Below are 16206 nucleotides of genomic sequence, written 5' to 3'. Positions count from 1 at the left end.
GCGAAGCTCCTCCTCCTATTTGTGGGGTGCGTCTTGATGTTGTTCCACAAATGGAGGGACCTACAGTTTCAAGCCGATTCTGAACAGCATATATTTTTCTGAGGAGCTTTTGCAGGGCTGAAATACACTCGGAGGTTTGCCATTGCCTGCCGAGGGTCAACCGCTTTTAGAAAAAAATTTTCCTGCATTTTGGTCTTTCACCGAGATTCGAACCAACGTTCTCTCCCTCAAATCCGAATCCGAACCCATTCGGTTACGGCGGGTCAAAATACATATCGAAGTTGAGCTTGTGCTTAACTACTACATTGCGTAACTTACCTTACCATGAAAAAGTTTATCATAAGCCATCTTCCATTCAATATACACACACAAATACATATGCATGCTTATAGAAGTGCCTATGTCCAGTTTGAAACACCTATTTAGCACAACCGCTTAATTTTAGGATTACCACATCACAGGAACTGAGAAGGGATATCTAGGTTTCTAGGTGAATGTAAACTTTTCTCGCCACCAAGGCAAATTAACGTCCGATTACTTATGAGTTCCCAAGGTTTCTTTCACTTATTTGCCTTCAAAGATTTTGAAACTAACACATGGGCTGAATAGTCCCGGGCCTAACACATAGAAGGCACTAGTTTTATTATTCACCTCTTTTCCAGTTAATTCTAACCCTAAAGACAGCTGTTAAAATTTTATGATATTCTATACATAAGTTCGTGAATTATTGGCTAAGAGAGAACCCATTTTTGTTATTTTATTGTTATTTATTTGTTATTAATTCTTGTTATTAATTCTACAATGCTTCTTGATGGGTAAAAATACCGTTCAAGCGAAGCCATGGCTTGAAAAGTGTTATGGGGACTCCGCTCCATCAGAAACAGCAACAAAACGATGGTTTGCTGACTTCAAACGTTGTCGTAGAGACACCGATGATGCACAACGCAGTGGGTGTCCAAAGACGTCGGTAAGACCAGAAAACATTAAACAAAAGGTACAAAATCGTTTTGAATCATCGAAAAGTTAAGTTGCGTGGGTTAGCTGACATCGTAAGGATATCAAAAGAACGTGTTGACTTTATATTGCATAATCATTTTACTATGAGATAGCTCTGTTCAAAATGGGTGCGGCATTTGCTTACTGTTTTGTTTCATCAAGACAACGTGTAACTAGCCAATCAAAACAATGGCAAAGCTACATGAATTGAACTTCGAATTGCTTCCACATCCACCGTATTCACCAGATTTGGCTCCTAATGACTACTCGCTAATCGCAGACCTAATAAATGCTCGCCGATAAGAAATTTTGCTCGAATGAAGAGGCTTTCGCTGAAACTGAGGCCAATTTCGAGGCAAAAGATAAATTGTTCTACAAAAGTAATATTGAAATTTTAGAGTGGCGCTGGAATGATTGCGCTGTTCTTGATGGAAATTACGTTGATGAGAAAAGCTAATTTTGAAAAGCAAAACGTGGTTTCTTTGTTCGTGTCATTTTTTGTCGGGTAGTTTTTAGCTGCATGAGAACTATCGCATTCGATATCTATGGTTTGGCAGCTGATAATGGCAAACTGTGTTAACATTACTGTTCAGTAAGGTTTGCCAAGCCCTCATGAATCGTTTAACGCCAGAACAACGCCTCCAAATTGTGGAAATTTACTTTGAAGAAAAAAAAAAAATCTGTTCGCGAAGTTCGTAGAGCACGTAGGGCGGCAACATTGGTCTTTATTTCTTTCGAAATGAGGAAGGAGCTGCTCACAGTTAGCAGTTAGCAGACGAACGCTATCGAGCCATGCTGACTAAATTTTTGTTTCCAATAATTAACTAGCTAAACTTCGACCACATTTGATTCGAACAAGACGGCACATCTTGCCATAGATCGCGCTTAACAATCGATTTATTGCATTTTTCAAGTCACCATTAATGCCATTATGCCAGATTTATTGGAGAAAGTAGTAAAAAATTGGACTCCAAGAATGTATAGTAGCTCGTAATCGCGGCGGACAAACGCCGGATATCATATTCAAAAAATAAATGCCATGAAATTATCCACTAGATTATAATAAAAAGATTATTCGCTATGTTTTATGCGTATAACTAGAACGCGTAAAATGAAGAGTGTGACCGCCCAAAAGTCGATTTTAGAGAATTGGCGTTATAAAAGGGAAGTACCATTGTATGATATGTAATAAAAATGTAATTCATAAACGATGAACGACTAAAGCTGCACTATTATTATTATATGTTTAAGGTTTGTAATTTAAAATTTTTTTTTTCAATAATTTGAATGCACTATAGTAATTTTGATCTACCATTAAATGACTTAAAGGTATGGTGTACATATACATGCTCACGAGTATATATGGGCTTTTGTTATGTATTAGCATTAATAAGAAAAACGTGGTGGAATTTTACATCCGTGGTAGTCACATTCAATACACGCAAAGGAGCTGACTATAATATATATGTATGTATACATGTATAAATTGTATATGAAAATAGGTACCCAGCGTGAACAGTAATAATAATAGTTCACATATACACATAAGTATCTAGATGATCTATTTTTTCGCGTTTAACTCAAAATCCGTAATTAAAAAGCGCGATTTCCCATACAAAATTTCCCTCCCAAAATCTGAGATTGTGCCCATTTACACACGAAAACATTTGGAAGGGAAACATTTTGTTCGGTGGTGAAGGACGTCCGCGGAAGAGAGAAGGGAATTTGTCTCCTGTACTGGCGACACTCTTTGGTCTTCTTATTCGTAATTCTTATCTTAAAGGAATTTTTGACAGTTGCTTCATTCGTTTTCTTCTTTTGTGGAAGAAAGTTCTAAGTTATGTGTTGGTTTTCAATCAAACGGAAGATAACAACGATGGCAAAGATCCGAACGCTGCTTGGGAAATGCACGATTATTTTTGCTAGGAAAGTAGGTATAATTTAAAATAGTTATGGGACATGTTTATGTTGATTTCTAATTTTTCCCCGCATTTCTAGATACTGCAGTTAATTTTAAGTTAATTATTTACATATGAAGTATTTTTAATTTAATTTTTTTTATTCAAATACAGGAATTTATAAATATATTTCAATAAAAAAAAACAACAAATTATTTATTATTTAACCAGTTTCAATTTTTCATTCATATATTTAATATATTTAATGGAATATGAAACACTCTCAAAACAAAAGAGCACTTCCAATGTTTGTCGTAGAAATGGTGCAAAATCCCAACAATAAATCAATCTATGATATTAGAAACTTACTCCACAGTCGCATTACTTTTGAACCCCCTCGGCCAAAACGCGACCTGCCACAGTGTTCGCGATGCCAAAACTATGGCCATACAAAATCTGGTTGTCGAAGACAGGCCAAATGCGTTAAGTGCGCAGGCGATCATTTAACATCTGAATGCGAACGAAAGACGAGATCCAAAGACGTCAAATGTGCACTGTGTGAGGGTAATCACCCGGCGAACTATAAAGGATGCACCGTATATAAAAAGCTGCAAGCAACCTCCTTTCCTGCACTAAGGAAGAAGATAATGCCATCTCAGAACGCCCAAAATGATCCAAGCCACCAACAAGTACAACTAAATTTTAACCAACAGAAGCTATCGTATGCACAAGTTGCTAGTAATGAAATAAACCAAAACACCAACGAAAACAACGCCTTGATCAGCGAAATCCGGGAAATGATGGAGCTATTAAGAGATGTAATGAGCCAAATGACTGCCATGACAAACCTTTTAGTAAGTCTTGTCCAAAAGCCCCATATTCCATGCCCTTAAACCTTTCTGTGTGGAATGCAAATGGGCTGTCACAACACTCAAATGAGTTAAAAATTTTCTTGCAAAAACACGATATAGACATCTTCTTAGTATCAGAAACCCATTTCACCAAAAAGAGTTTTTTCAATATTCCCTTCTACAGCTTCTATCACACAATGCATCCTGACGGATCTGCCCACGGAGGCTCTGCTATTCTTATAAAGAAATCAATCAAGCACTATGAATCTACACATTATAGAACAGAAGAAATTCAAGCAACAAATGTCATAGTACAAGACTCAATTGGTGCATTACTTATTTCTGCAATATACAGTCCACCTAAACACAAAATTAAAAATAAAGAATATGTTAAGTTTTTTAAAACCCTGGGAGCACGCTTTATAGCAGGAGGTGACTATAATGCAAAAAATACACTATGGGGTTCTCGGCTTACGACAACAAAGGGACGCGAATTGTACAACGCAACAACATCAATGAACTTGAAAGTTTTCTCAACGGGAGAGCCAACTTATTGGCCTTCAGACCCAAAAAAGATTCCTGACCTTGTTGATTTTTGTGTCATCAAAGGTCTATCGTACCTGCAGATAACCTGTAAATCCTGCCTGGATCTTTCTTCTGACCATTCGCCAGTGATAATCACAATAAATGATAAACTCGAAAATAGGCCCCAAAACTGCCAACTTACCAACAACCGTACAAATTGGACTCAATTTAAAACCATTTTGACGTCGACACTTGGCATAAAAGTTGCTCTAAAAAACGAGGAAGATATAATCGAGGCTACCGAATATCTTACAAAATGCATCCAGGATGCAGCGTGGTCATCCACCATTCATGTGAGTCCTCATATTCGTACACAAAGAAATTCAAGCATCGGTATCTTCCTAAGAAACAAACTGAAAGAGAACGCCAGGCAAGAAAAATATGGCAACAAACAAGATTTCCTGAATATAAAAGCCGTTTTAATACATTATCAAAAGAAATAAATTTATTATTGAAAGAGCAACACGACAAAGAAATGAGGCAGTTTCTATGGGGTTTGGAACCAACACACCTCACCAATTATTCCCTGTGGAAAGTCAGCAAAAAAGTAAGTACCACAAAAGAGCACCGTCCACCACTTCGTAAAAAAGATGGTTCATGGGCGAAAACCGCAATCGAGAAATCTGAGTTTTTTTCTAAATTTCTAAAAGATATTTTTACACCAAACGATACTGAAGCTGATCTTTGTTTTGACAGCACTGTTGCTGCCTTTTTAAACGAACCCTACCAAATGGAGCTACCGATGAAGAAGTTCACCAAAAGTGAAATAGTTAGCACTATTAAAAAGCTAAAAGATCACAAGGCACCAGGATATGATCGCATCACGGCCGAAATTCTCAAAAAACTACCTCCTGAACCCTATAATTTCATTACCCATTTGTTTAATGCGAGCTTAACCAGAAACATTTTCCCAGCTCAATGGAAAGTAGCAGAAATTAAAATGGTGCTCAAGGCAGGAAAACCAGGCGATCAAGTGAAATCCTATCGCCCTATCAGTCTTCTACCAATACTGTCAAAAGTTTTTGAAAAGATCTTCCTTAAACGTTTAATGGTTTTTATCGAACGCGAACAAATAATTCCGAAACATCAGTTTGGTTTCAGGAATGAGCATTCGACAATTGAGCAAGTCCATAGACTTGTCGAAAAAATACAAGCAGCGCTCGACCGAAAACAAATCTGTTCAGCAGTTTTCCTAGACATATCACAAGCCTTCGACCGAGTGTGGCACCAAGGCCTACTCTTTAAAATAAAAAAGAAATTACCACTAAATGCCTATTTGCTCATTAAATCTTATCTAAACCAACGAATGTTCTACGTAAATTACGAAAATGAAATTTCCAATTTCCAACAAATTAAAGCTGGGGTCCCACAAGGCAGTATATTAGGTCCAATCCTGTACTTAATTTTTACACACGATCTGCCAACCACAAAAGGTGTACTAACTGGCACTTTTGCCGATGACACCGCTATTATGGCGACAGCAGCGGATCCCGTGGAAGCCTCTTATATGCTCCAAATAAGCATAAATAAAATCTCCAAATAGCTCCGGAGCTGGCGGTTGAAAGTAAACGAACATAAATCTCAACACGTCACCTTTACCACAAAAAGAACCACCTGCTCACAAATCAACTTAAACCGTATTCCAATTCCGCAATGTGATAGTGCTAAATATCTAGGCATTCGTTTGGATAAACGGCTTACGTGGAAAACGCATATCTTTACAAAAAGGAAAGCTCTAGGTTTAATATTTCGTAATATGTACTGGCTGCTAAACCGCAAATCCACCCTCTCAATGGACAACAAACTTATCCTCTACAAATCTGTGATAAAACCAGTCTGGACTTACGGAATCCAACTGTGGGGTACTGCGTCAAATTCAAACTTGGAAATCCTGCATCGTTTCCAGTCCAAGACTCTACGCACCCTAGTCAACGCTCCGTGGTACGTGACAAATGCCCAAATTCATCGGGACTTAGACATCCCTTCAATAAAAGAGGAAATACAAAATGTAGCCAGTAAATACCGAAATCGACTTCAATCGCACCCAAATGAGCTGGCCTCTACCCTCATGTCACCATCATGTGTCTTTTTAAGGTTGAAAAGAAAAACACCAATTCAGCTCGTCCAAGAGACATCTATAAAATATTGAATTTATTTATTTATTATTATATTTAATTATCGATAAGTTCGTGCGGTTTTACAACAGATGGCGTAACTTGATTATTATTCCATCGATCCACATTTCCAAACATTCATTGGAGAGCTACTGTCGTAAGGCACAAACGTCAGTATAAGTTTTTTATTTGAAGCGTAAACAACAATATTTTTACCACACTTGAAAATGTCGAATTTCGTGCCAAATAATGTGTTTTTGCGGGGAATTCTTCTTCATTATTTTAATATGAAGAAAAAAGCAGCCGAAAGTCATCGTATCTTTGTGGAAGTTTATGGTGAGCATGCTCTAGCTGTGCGAACGTGCCAGAAGTGGTTTGCACGCTTTAAAAGTGGTGATTTTGGCTTGGAAGACGAAGAACGCGAGGGTGCGCCGCCAAAGTTCATGGATACCGAATTGGAGGAATTGCTCGATCAAGATCCGGCTCAAACGCAAGAAGAGGTTGCAAAAACTTTGGGAGTTGATCAATCAATCATTTCCAAACGTTTAAAAGCCATGGGAATGATCCGAAAGGTAGGCCATTGGGTGCCGTATGAATTGAAGCCAAGAGACGTTGAACGCCGTTTTATGGCATGCGAACAACTGCTTCAACGGCACAAAAGAAAGGGTTTTTTGCATTGAATTGTGACTGGCGATGAAAAGTGGGTCCATTACGACAATCCAAAACGTCGGGCAACGTATGGATACCCTGGCCATGCTTCAACATCGACGTCGGCGCAGAATATTCATGGCCTGAAGGTTATGCTGTGTATCTGGTGGGACCAGCTGGGTGTTGTGTATTATGAGCTACTGAAACCGAATGAAACGATTACGGGGGATGTCTACCGACGACAATTGATGCGTTTGAGCCGAGCACTGCGAGAAAAACGGCCGCAATACGCCGATAGACACGACAAAGTTATTTTGCAACATGACAATGCTCGGCCACATGTTGCACAAGTGGTCAAAACATACTTAGAAACGCTCAAATGGGATGTCCTACCCCACCCGCCGTATAGTCCAGACCTTGCGCCATCCGATTACTATCTCTTCCGATCGATGCAACATGGCCTGGCTGACCAGCACTTCCGTAATTACGATGAAGTCAAAAAATGGATCGATTCGTGGATTGCGGCAAAACCGACCGAATTTTTCACAAAGGGAATCCGTGAATTGCCAGAAAGATGGGAAAAAGTAGTAGTAAGCGATGGACAATACTTTGAATATTAAATTTGTAACCATTTTACGTCAATAAAGTTTCAAATTTCGAAAAAAAACCGCACGAACTTAAACATAGTCCTATTATTAGAAAGGATATTTCACTGGAAATATTCCTTTAATACTAAAATCAAAGCCACGCTTAAATGTAACCAAATATTTGTAAAATGTCTTCTAAGAACTGTAAGTATAGACAGAATACAAAATAAAGTTTTAAATAAATAAAAAAAAAAAAACAAACAAAAAAAAAAATATATATATATAATTATTTAAGAAATTGTTGTCGAACGTTTTTCCCTTTACATGCCAGCGGGTTGTAGAATATATTCGAACCAGAAGATGCTAAAGTAGTAAACGTCAAAATGTTGCCGAAAACAATTTTGCCCGTGTGGCCGCGAATGAGACATGAAAAGAGAATTTCCAGTGTCTCCCTTCCAGATGTCTCCGTGTGTAAATCCGGTGATTATAAAATAATCCTAGATAATAACGATACTTATCGACATACAGCAATGTGTTTTCTGTGTTATCGATAATTATTATTACGAATGTAAGGAGAAGCATAAAAAAAACCTGTGTCTATAAACGTTTTATCCTCTTATTACTTATTATAAAATGTAATATTAAATATCCCATGCGCATTGCTGCCAAAATTTTTTGCAACCTCAGTAAACGTCGCATACGAATTTCGTCCAACTGTTTATTATTAGCAGCCAATTAATTGCGCAATTAAATTAGCTATTCCTTCTCCTTGTATTTACTTCATATCGTTAATAATAATTAAAGAAACCAAAAACACCGAAATATTCCACCAAAATAATTTCTATGAAGAAAAACCTCTCAAAACAGTATTGACAGCTGATTGTAGATTTTGCAGGTAATCTGCCACATGTGAACAGGTAGATTAATTTGGTGGATATATAGGTGATTAATGCATATGTGAACGTATTATAACAGTTATATGACCAATCATATGGCAATCACTGTTGGAAATATTCGAGAATGCTCAGAGCAAAGTTTCTATCACATTCTTAATGTCAATGTGAAAAAGCTGATGAAAACATTTTTATACGTGGGATTCGGCTTATTCTAAAAACTCGTTTGTTTTCTCTTTGTTCCATGTTTGTGCCATTCAGTTTTGAGTTCAGTACATTTTACAGCTTTTCTTCGAAAATGCAATCCAAGTCGATGAAACTGTGAATGGTGTTTATGGTGCTGATACTGTAACGTTCAATTTTGTTTCGTCGATTCCGTTCAGTAATTTTTGATGTTAAATCCAATAATGTCGATAAAATAACAGAAATAATCGAAGTTGACTGGCATGTTAATAGTTGTAGCAACGCCCAGGAGCTAAAGATCGACCATAAAACAATTTTATGCAAAAATAATGGATTTCTTTTTCCCCGAACTATAAGTAATATATGTGTAATTGGCGCTTAGATCCTTTATGGGTGTTGGCCGGCTTGTCTGAATAGACATGAGCTTTAACATAGCCCCACAAAAAATAATCTAAAGGCATTATATCGCACGGTCTGTCCGCTGAAACCACATGTCATGCAAGTCAAGCTCTCTTTTGGGCAAAAAAAAAGTTGGATATCATTTCACGGTAGCGCTCATCATTCACAGTTACGTTACGATTCGCAGCATCTTTGAAGAAGTACGGTCCAATGATACCTCAAGCCCATAAACCGCACCAAACTGTGACTTTTTCTGGATACATTGGTAGCTCTTGCAATTTTTCTGGGTGATCTTCACTCCAAAATCGACAATTTTGCTTATTTACGTACACATTGATCCAAAAATTAACTTCGACTTTAAAGTTTCTTAACAGAACACGTATTTTTATAATAAAATTCAATGATTTGCAAGCGTTGTTCGTTTGTAAGACGATTCGTGGTTAAATTATAAACCAAACTGAAGATGTTTGACGGTGAAACAAAACACGAAACGTGCGTCAGCTGTTTAAGCCAACTGTTTAAAAAGATAATAGCTAAAAAATCACCCTTTATATGTAGAAAGGCAGCTCCCAAGCAACCGCTCGATATTTTTTCCTTGGCCTAATTATCATGGTGTACATCCATTTCAGAATTTTTGACCTATAAGCACAGGATTTCTCTGATAATCGTTTGCGCACTGTGAAGCTTTAATTGCTTTGGGCATTTCTGTTTCAGTTAAGCTTGGCGTCCAGGATAAAGCCATTTCAATAGCCACTCCGTTCATATTGAAATCTCTCATTCTTGGTAAAGATATTTTTCTGGTGAAGGGAAAGATGGCGGAGTGATCTATATTCTAACCCACCTCATCATACCATCTCTTTGTCAGGCTTACATATATAATTATATCGCAAATGATACCATCGAAGCACTATCAGATTTTCTAAGATCCAGCTCCTCCAATAGCTTCTACGTCGTGGGTATCTATGCCGCTCCCAGTTATTTTCCCGAATGAGTCTTGGGAATTATACCTTGACAGGTTCCCCTTTTTATGTCCAGTTGCAGGATTGCTTTTTGGCAGCACTGCCAGACGAATGCCTTTGAGAGCGTCCGAGTAATTCATGTGCTGTCGGTGGACGATGGTGGATGTGCCGCTTACATCTTGGAGTTGAATACCTGTTGCTTCTGCTTTGTAACGGGTATGGAATCCGCTGATTGTTTACTAGCTGGTTCTGGAGTTATATATATATACATATACATATATACATATATATATATATATATATATGTATATAATTGGTGTTTGGCCGAGCTTCTTCTGCTAGTATATATATATATATATATAATTGGCGCGTACATCCCATTCCACTACGGCGGCAGCCTTAGGTTTTACCACACCCAAATAACGCAGGATCTATTTTACCCCGCGCCACTCAACCCAGCCCTCTTCAGATCATCCTCGCCACTGAGGTGTCCGAATGGCGCTAGAATTGTGAGTTTGATCCTCCCGCAGTCGGTTGACTCCTCAGTCTCAGAGTGTCCGAGGGTTCTGCGACTATAGCCCGTTGTAATTGGTGACCGCTGATCCTGCCGGAAGTTGGATCGCTCTGACCGGCAACTACCAAGTATCAGACGCTATACTCCTCTGTGCTGTATGGCACCTGCCTAATTGTGACAGCTATCGCAATTCGAAGCTGCCCGATAGGTGGTAAACCCGACCACTAATAGCAATTGTTTTTTTTTGGAAAAATTGTCGTAGACATGAAAAAGCGTCAAAGCGAAAATAAAGGCAAAGCACACAAAATATTGCAAACATGAACGATCGAAAATACCATATGCTGGTGCAATTGTGATGACGTGCAGAATAACAAGCTCTAAATTTCTATGAAAACTAAGTTAAGTCTAAGTCTTGGTTACCTTCAAATCGTCACTCAATTTTATATTGGGTAGTCGAAAAAATCTTTTCGTATTTCTAATCAAACTTCAACTCATTTTTTTATATTTATGAACTTTATTAAATCAAATATGTACCATTTTGGTCGACCACCTTTTGCCATTTTTCTTCTAGAGACATTATTCCATCAGTGTAAAACTTTTGTGGTTTCTTGGCGAAAAACTGGAGATAGATGATTACAACGACATCTATGACCGTATTTTGACGTTTCGACTACCAATATTATACCAAATAGAATTTTAAAGCTGAAATCTTATATATATGTTATATATATATAAAAATGAATGTTTGTCTGTATGTCACCGATGAACTCAAAAATTACTGGACAGATTATTATAAAAATTGGTATATATAATATATATAATATATGTAGTTTTCCACGGAGAAGGTTTGTAGAATATGTTCATTGATGCCACATACTTCTGCCCCGTTCAACCGATATTAGCAGTCAAAAACATCGATGTCAATACCATCAACTTCACCATTCAGCATGGAATACCCAGTGAAACGACAACATATAAGTCCATCGATACTGTGGAGAATCAAGACGAGGTTGTCAACATTGTACACATCATTCTTCTTCGAAACATAAATACACCACGACTTTGCAACGGAACCAGACTCTCAGTCAAGAAAATGATGAACAATGTTATCGAGGCAACAATTTTGACTGGAAAATTAAAAGGTGAAGACGTACTGTTGCCACGTATCCCAATGATCCCGACAGAAATGCCATTCGAATTCAAACGTTTACAGTTCCCGGTGCGACTTTCTTTCGCAATGACTATTAACAAAGCACAAGAACAATCGTTACAAGTGTGTGGATTAAATTTGGAGAATACATGCTTCTCCCATGGACAGCTCTATGTGGCTTGCTCACGTGTCGCAAAACCTTCTGCATTATTCGTCTACGCACCAGATGGAAAAACAAGAAATATTGTGTATCCCACAGAACTTCAATAAACATCAAATTGAATCTAAACTTTGTAATGTCACATTTTTTTCGAAATAAACAAAATCAATAAAATGGTTTAGAATGTATTTGTGTACTGATTTTTCTTTAAAGTTATTTTTCTTAAATTTATTTAAGTTGTTGGCGTAGCAACGCGCACCGGGTAGAGCTAGTTATAAAGGATGGTTAAGTTTTAAGGGCCGGTGTTGATTTTGAATAAAATACAATTTTTTTTATCTTTTTGGCACTTCTCTTTACTATGATAATACTGGTATGGCTCAATTACGTATGGAACAAAATATCGGCCAAATGGCCGCCGCGGCATCGGCGGCACACCTCCATCCGACGGTTCAAATTTTCGATGACGCTGTGGCATAATTGAGGTTCTATGCCGTTAATGTGCCGAATTATCTCATCCTTTAGCTCTGGAATTGTTGCTGGCTTATCGACGTACACCTTTTATTTCAAATAACCTCAAAGAAAGAAGTCCAACGGTGTCAAATCACATGCTCTTGGCGGCCAATTGGCATCGGCGCGACGTGAGATTATTCGGTCATCAAATTTTTAGCGCAAAAGAGACATTGTTTCGTTAGCTGTGTGACAAGTGGCACCGTCCTGTTGAAACCACATATCGTCCACATCAATATCTTCCAATGTGGGCCATAAAAAGTTCGTTATCATCTTACGATAGCAAACACTATTCACAGTAACTGTCTGACCGGCCTCATTTTGAAAAAAATACGGCTCAATGATGCCGCCGGCCCATAAACCGCACCAAACAGTCACTCTTTGTGGGTGCATTGGTTTTTCGGCAATCACTCTTGGATTATCATTCGCCCCAAATGCGGCAATTCTGCTTATTGACAAATCCACTGAGGAGAAAATGTGCCTCATCACTAAAGATGATTTTCTTCGAAAATTGGTCATTCATTGATGGCATTCCCTGCCACCATTCTGACCATTACTCGATTATGTATCTTTCCATGGTTCAAATTGAGTTAGTCTGAAATTGAAAAATGCCAAATGAAATGCAGAAAAAACTTGACGTTTAGGTGTGGTTCACATTCAACATCGACCCTTGAAATTCAACCACCCTTTATAATAAAAAAGCAATTTTAAAAAACCGAACATCTTCACATTGCAAATATTTTCGTGCGATGATTTATTACTTCGACTTTTGGCGTTGAAAAACAGTTAGCCATTGTGAAATACTGGTACAACGAGTTCCAAAGTTGCCGTCGATCCTTGCAGGATGAATTTCGTGAATACCGTCAAAAAACGGTTGTTGTGTCAGAAGCAATCGATTGATAACGCAAGATTGTCATGTGACATATCGCAAACTAAAGCGCATTAGTGGAATCAGCATGCGTTCGATATTGCTTGAACATTTGGTCATCAATAAGATTTGTTCTCGTTGGATACCGCATAATTTGGCAATTGCCCAAAAAAAGAGCTCGAGTCGATTGATGTAAAGAAATGTTGAAGAACTTCAGCCGCGGTGATTCAAAGCATGTCTATGACATAGAAATAGGTAACGAATCTTGAATCACTGATTTAAATTCACCGCAGTCCGACCAGCATTTATCGCTTAAATTAATTATTTAAATATAGACATCCTTGAAGTCTATATGCTTGAAGTCTATATTTAATCGATTAATTTCTGAAAGTTTGTTGGTTAGTTTTCCAGCCTCATAGAGACTGCGGACGTTCCAGGTATCAATATTGAGATGTTTGTTTGTTTTACCTCCGGGGATTCTTATCACCATATATTTGCCGGAGACTGAGGGCCGTTGTTGTGGTTGTACTTTCATTATTTGTTCAATTGCATGATTTTAATGGGGTAATAGGCACTCCAGGGGTTTCCCGTTGCCCTCTGAAGAGTTTGACAGTTTTCCCATCTGTTTGTGCAGCCGCCCATTCTAAGTCAGTCACCTACTGTTCGGTCTTCCTTCATTTCTAACGAACAATTACATACTGAAACTCTGAAATTATCTCTAATATGTAACCGCCTTCGGCAGTGCCAGTACCTTTTTATAGTTCAGAAATGCTTTAATACATTTGTACATTCATATATGTACATATACACGTATTCATTTACATAAATATCTTATTATATCGGCAACTAAACGGTAGTCACACATAAGCGGACATGTTGTAGTTTTTTGCATCATAACTTACCAGTTTCAAATGCTATAATTTGTGAAAGTAATTTTTTTCCGTTATTCAAAGGTCCTGCCAAACAAAGTGATTTGGGTTTATCCACAGCAAATTCTCCCAAGCCAAGCATACATTCTTGAACAACCATTTTAATATCAGCTTTAGCCGGGCCCAAGGTACTGAAATAATATACAATTTTTCAAATTTCAATGTAAGTACAATTCAAACGACATTTTTTCGAAATTTACTTTTTTATACAAATTTGTTTTAAACTCAAAAAAACCTCGCCTGTTAAAATATCACGAATCGTCGACGCTTGCATTATTGCGTTAACGAAAAAATAACTCAATGGTAACAATAAATGCAATAAAAGCAAGAACACCAAAACTAGAACTTTTATTGAAATTCAGATTTAGCCATAAGTTTTAATTTAAAAAAGGTCTGAATAAAACTTGTTGTATATATGTAGTAAGAACACACATGAACACACAAACAAAACGTTTTAAAAAAATAAACAAAAATATTTTCTAATAAAGCTCTTTCACGTTAAAGTAAACAACTCCTCCTATGGGAATGGCAAAAGCAGCAGAGTATCGAGCGGCAGCGGCTACATTTAGATATAAGTAGGGTAGAAATAGTTAAGAACTTCAGTTGGTTAATAGCAGCTCAATAAAGGAGCATAGCTCCCCAAAAAATTATTATTTTTTTACTCTTTCCCAGAGTAAAGAGTTTAACTGGCTCCCGAGCAGGGACCAGCGCGCGCAAAGTTCTCAAAGCCCGAAAATCAAAAAGTACGGCTACGCGAAACGTCGTGAGTGATAAACTAGATCAAAAAGTGAAAAAAAACACGACAAATAGCGTGAGACGAAGTGGAAAAGCAGAGACGCCGAAGGACCCCAGTACAAAAGGAAAAGGAAGTTACCAAAGAGCCCAATAACATCCACATGCAGCACTGGACATTAATGTAAGATGACTTTAAAATTAATTAATTACAAAAAAATATTGTGAAATAAAAATTAGTTTTTTTTTTTAAAGGAGTGAAAAGAATATTCGTCAAATTTGAATAAAAGAGTGGAAAAAAATATTTTGTAAAATTTGAGGGGAAAAAAATAGATATTTTTAAAGAATTAAAGAGTGAAAAGAATATTTTGTAAAATTTGAATTTCTTAAAGAATAAAAGAGTGAAAAAAATGTTTTGTAAAATTTGAGGAAAAGAAAAATAGTTATTTTTAAAGAACTAAAGAGTGAAATGAATATTTTGTAAAATTTGAATTTCTTAAACAATAAAAGAGTGGAAAAAACATATTTTGTAAAATTTGAGGAAAGAAAAAATAGATATTTTTAAAGAATTAAAGACTGAAAAGAATATTTTGGAAAATTTTGAGAAAAGAAAAAAATAGATTTTTAATACTGAAGAAAAAGTTAAAAAGTAGAAAAAAAAATTTGTAGAATTTGGAAAAAATATATTTTTTTTTTAAATTTAACAAAAACAAAACAAAAATAGAAAATGCCAGGGATCGCAGACGAATTAGTAGAGCAATTAAAACAGCTCAGGACAGATTATGGAGATTCTAACCCAGACAACCCGTCCACCTCCAACCATACTGGTATCGAAAGAATGAGTACTCCAAAACTTAGGGATTTTATTAAATGTGACCGAATTAGACAGAATCCCGGACATGGTAAAATGTCTTAGGGAATTCTCCGGACGAACAGGAGAATTCAGCTCCTGGCGAAAAAGGGTAGATAGGATTTTTAAAGCCTACGAGGAGTTGAAAGACACCTAGGTACTTTGCCATCTTGCATACCATACGGTACAAAATTATTGGCGATGCCGATACCGCCTTAGAATCTTATAGCACTCCTCTGGACTGGACACAAATACCAAAAATGTCTGATGGTGCACTACTCAGTCAAAAGAGACATTGGTACACTCGAATACCAAATGACCACTTTGGCGCAACGACACGACGACATACCAACATTTTACCAAAAAATGTACCAACACCTATC

General features: G+C 37.2%; 1 protein-coding gene across 10 annotated transcripts in view; it reads right to left on the bottom strand.

The window, feature by feature from the left end:
- The window catches only part of LOC129240267 (IQ and AAA domain-containing protein 1-like), a 157893-nt gene that overhangs the window by 92914 nt on the left and 48773 nt on the right, over nucleotides 1-16206 (bottom strand). For all 10 annotated transcript variants that reach the window (XR_008582055.1, XR_008582054.1, XR_008582056.1 and 7 more), the window contains one exon: nucleotides 14215-14372. Coding sequence is in view for 6 of the 10 variants with exons in the window: in XM_054875959.1 (XP_054731934.1) it covers nucleotides 14215-14372 (158 nt within the window). In the remaining 4 variants the exon portion in view is untranslated. The remainder of the gene's footprint in view (nucleotides 1-14214; nucleotides 14373-16206) is intronic.

This window comes from Anastrepha obliqua, chromosome 3 (genome assembly GCF_027943255.1).
Source record: "Anastrepha obliqua isolate idAnaObli1 chromosome 3, idAnaObli1_1.0, whole genome shotgun sequence".
Classification (NCBI taxonomy): Eukaryota; Metazoa; Arthropoda; class Insecta; order Diptera; family Tephritidae; genus Anastrepha; species Anastrepha obliqua.
Note: the sequence above shows the minus strand (reverse complement) of the source record. Positions and strands in the feature narration are given on the sequence as shown.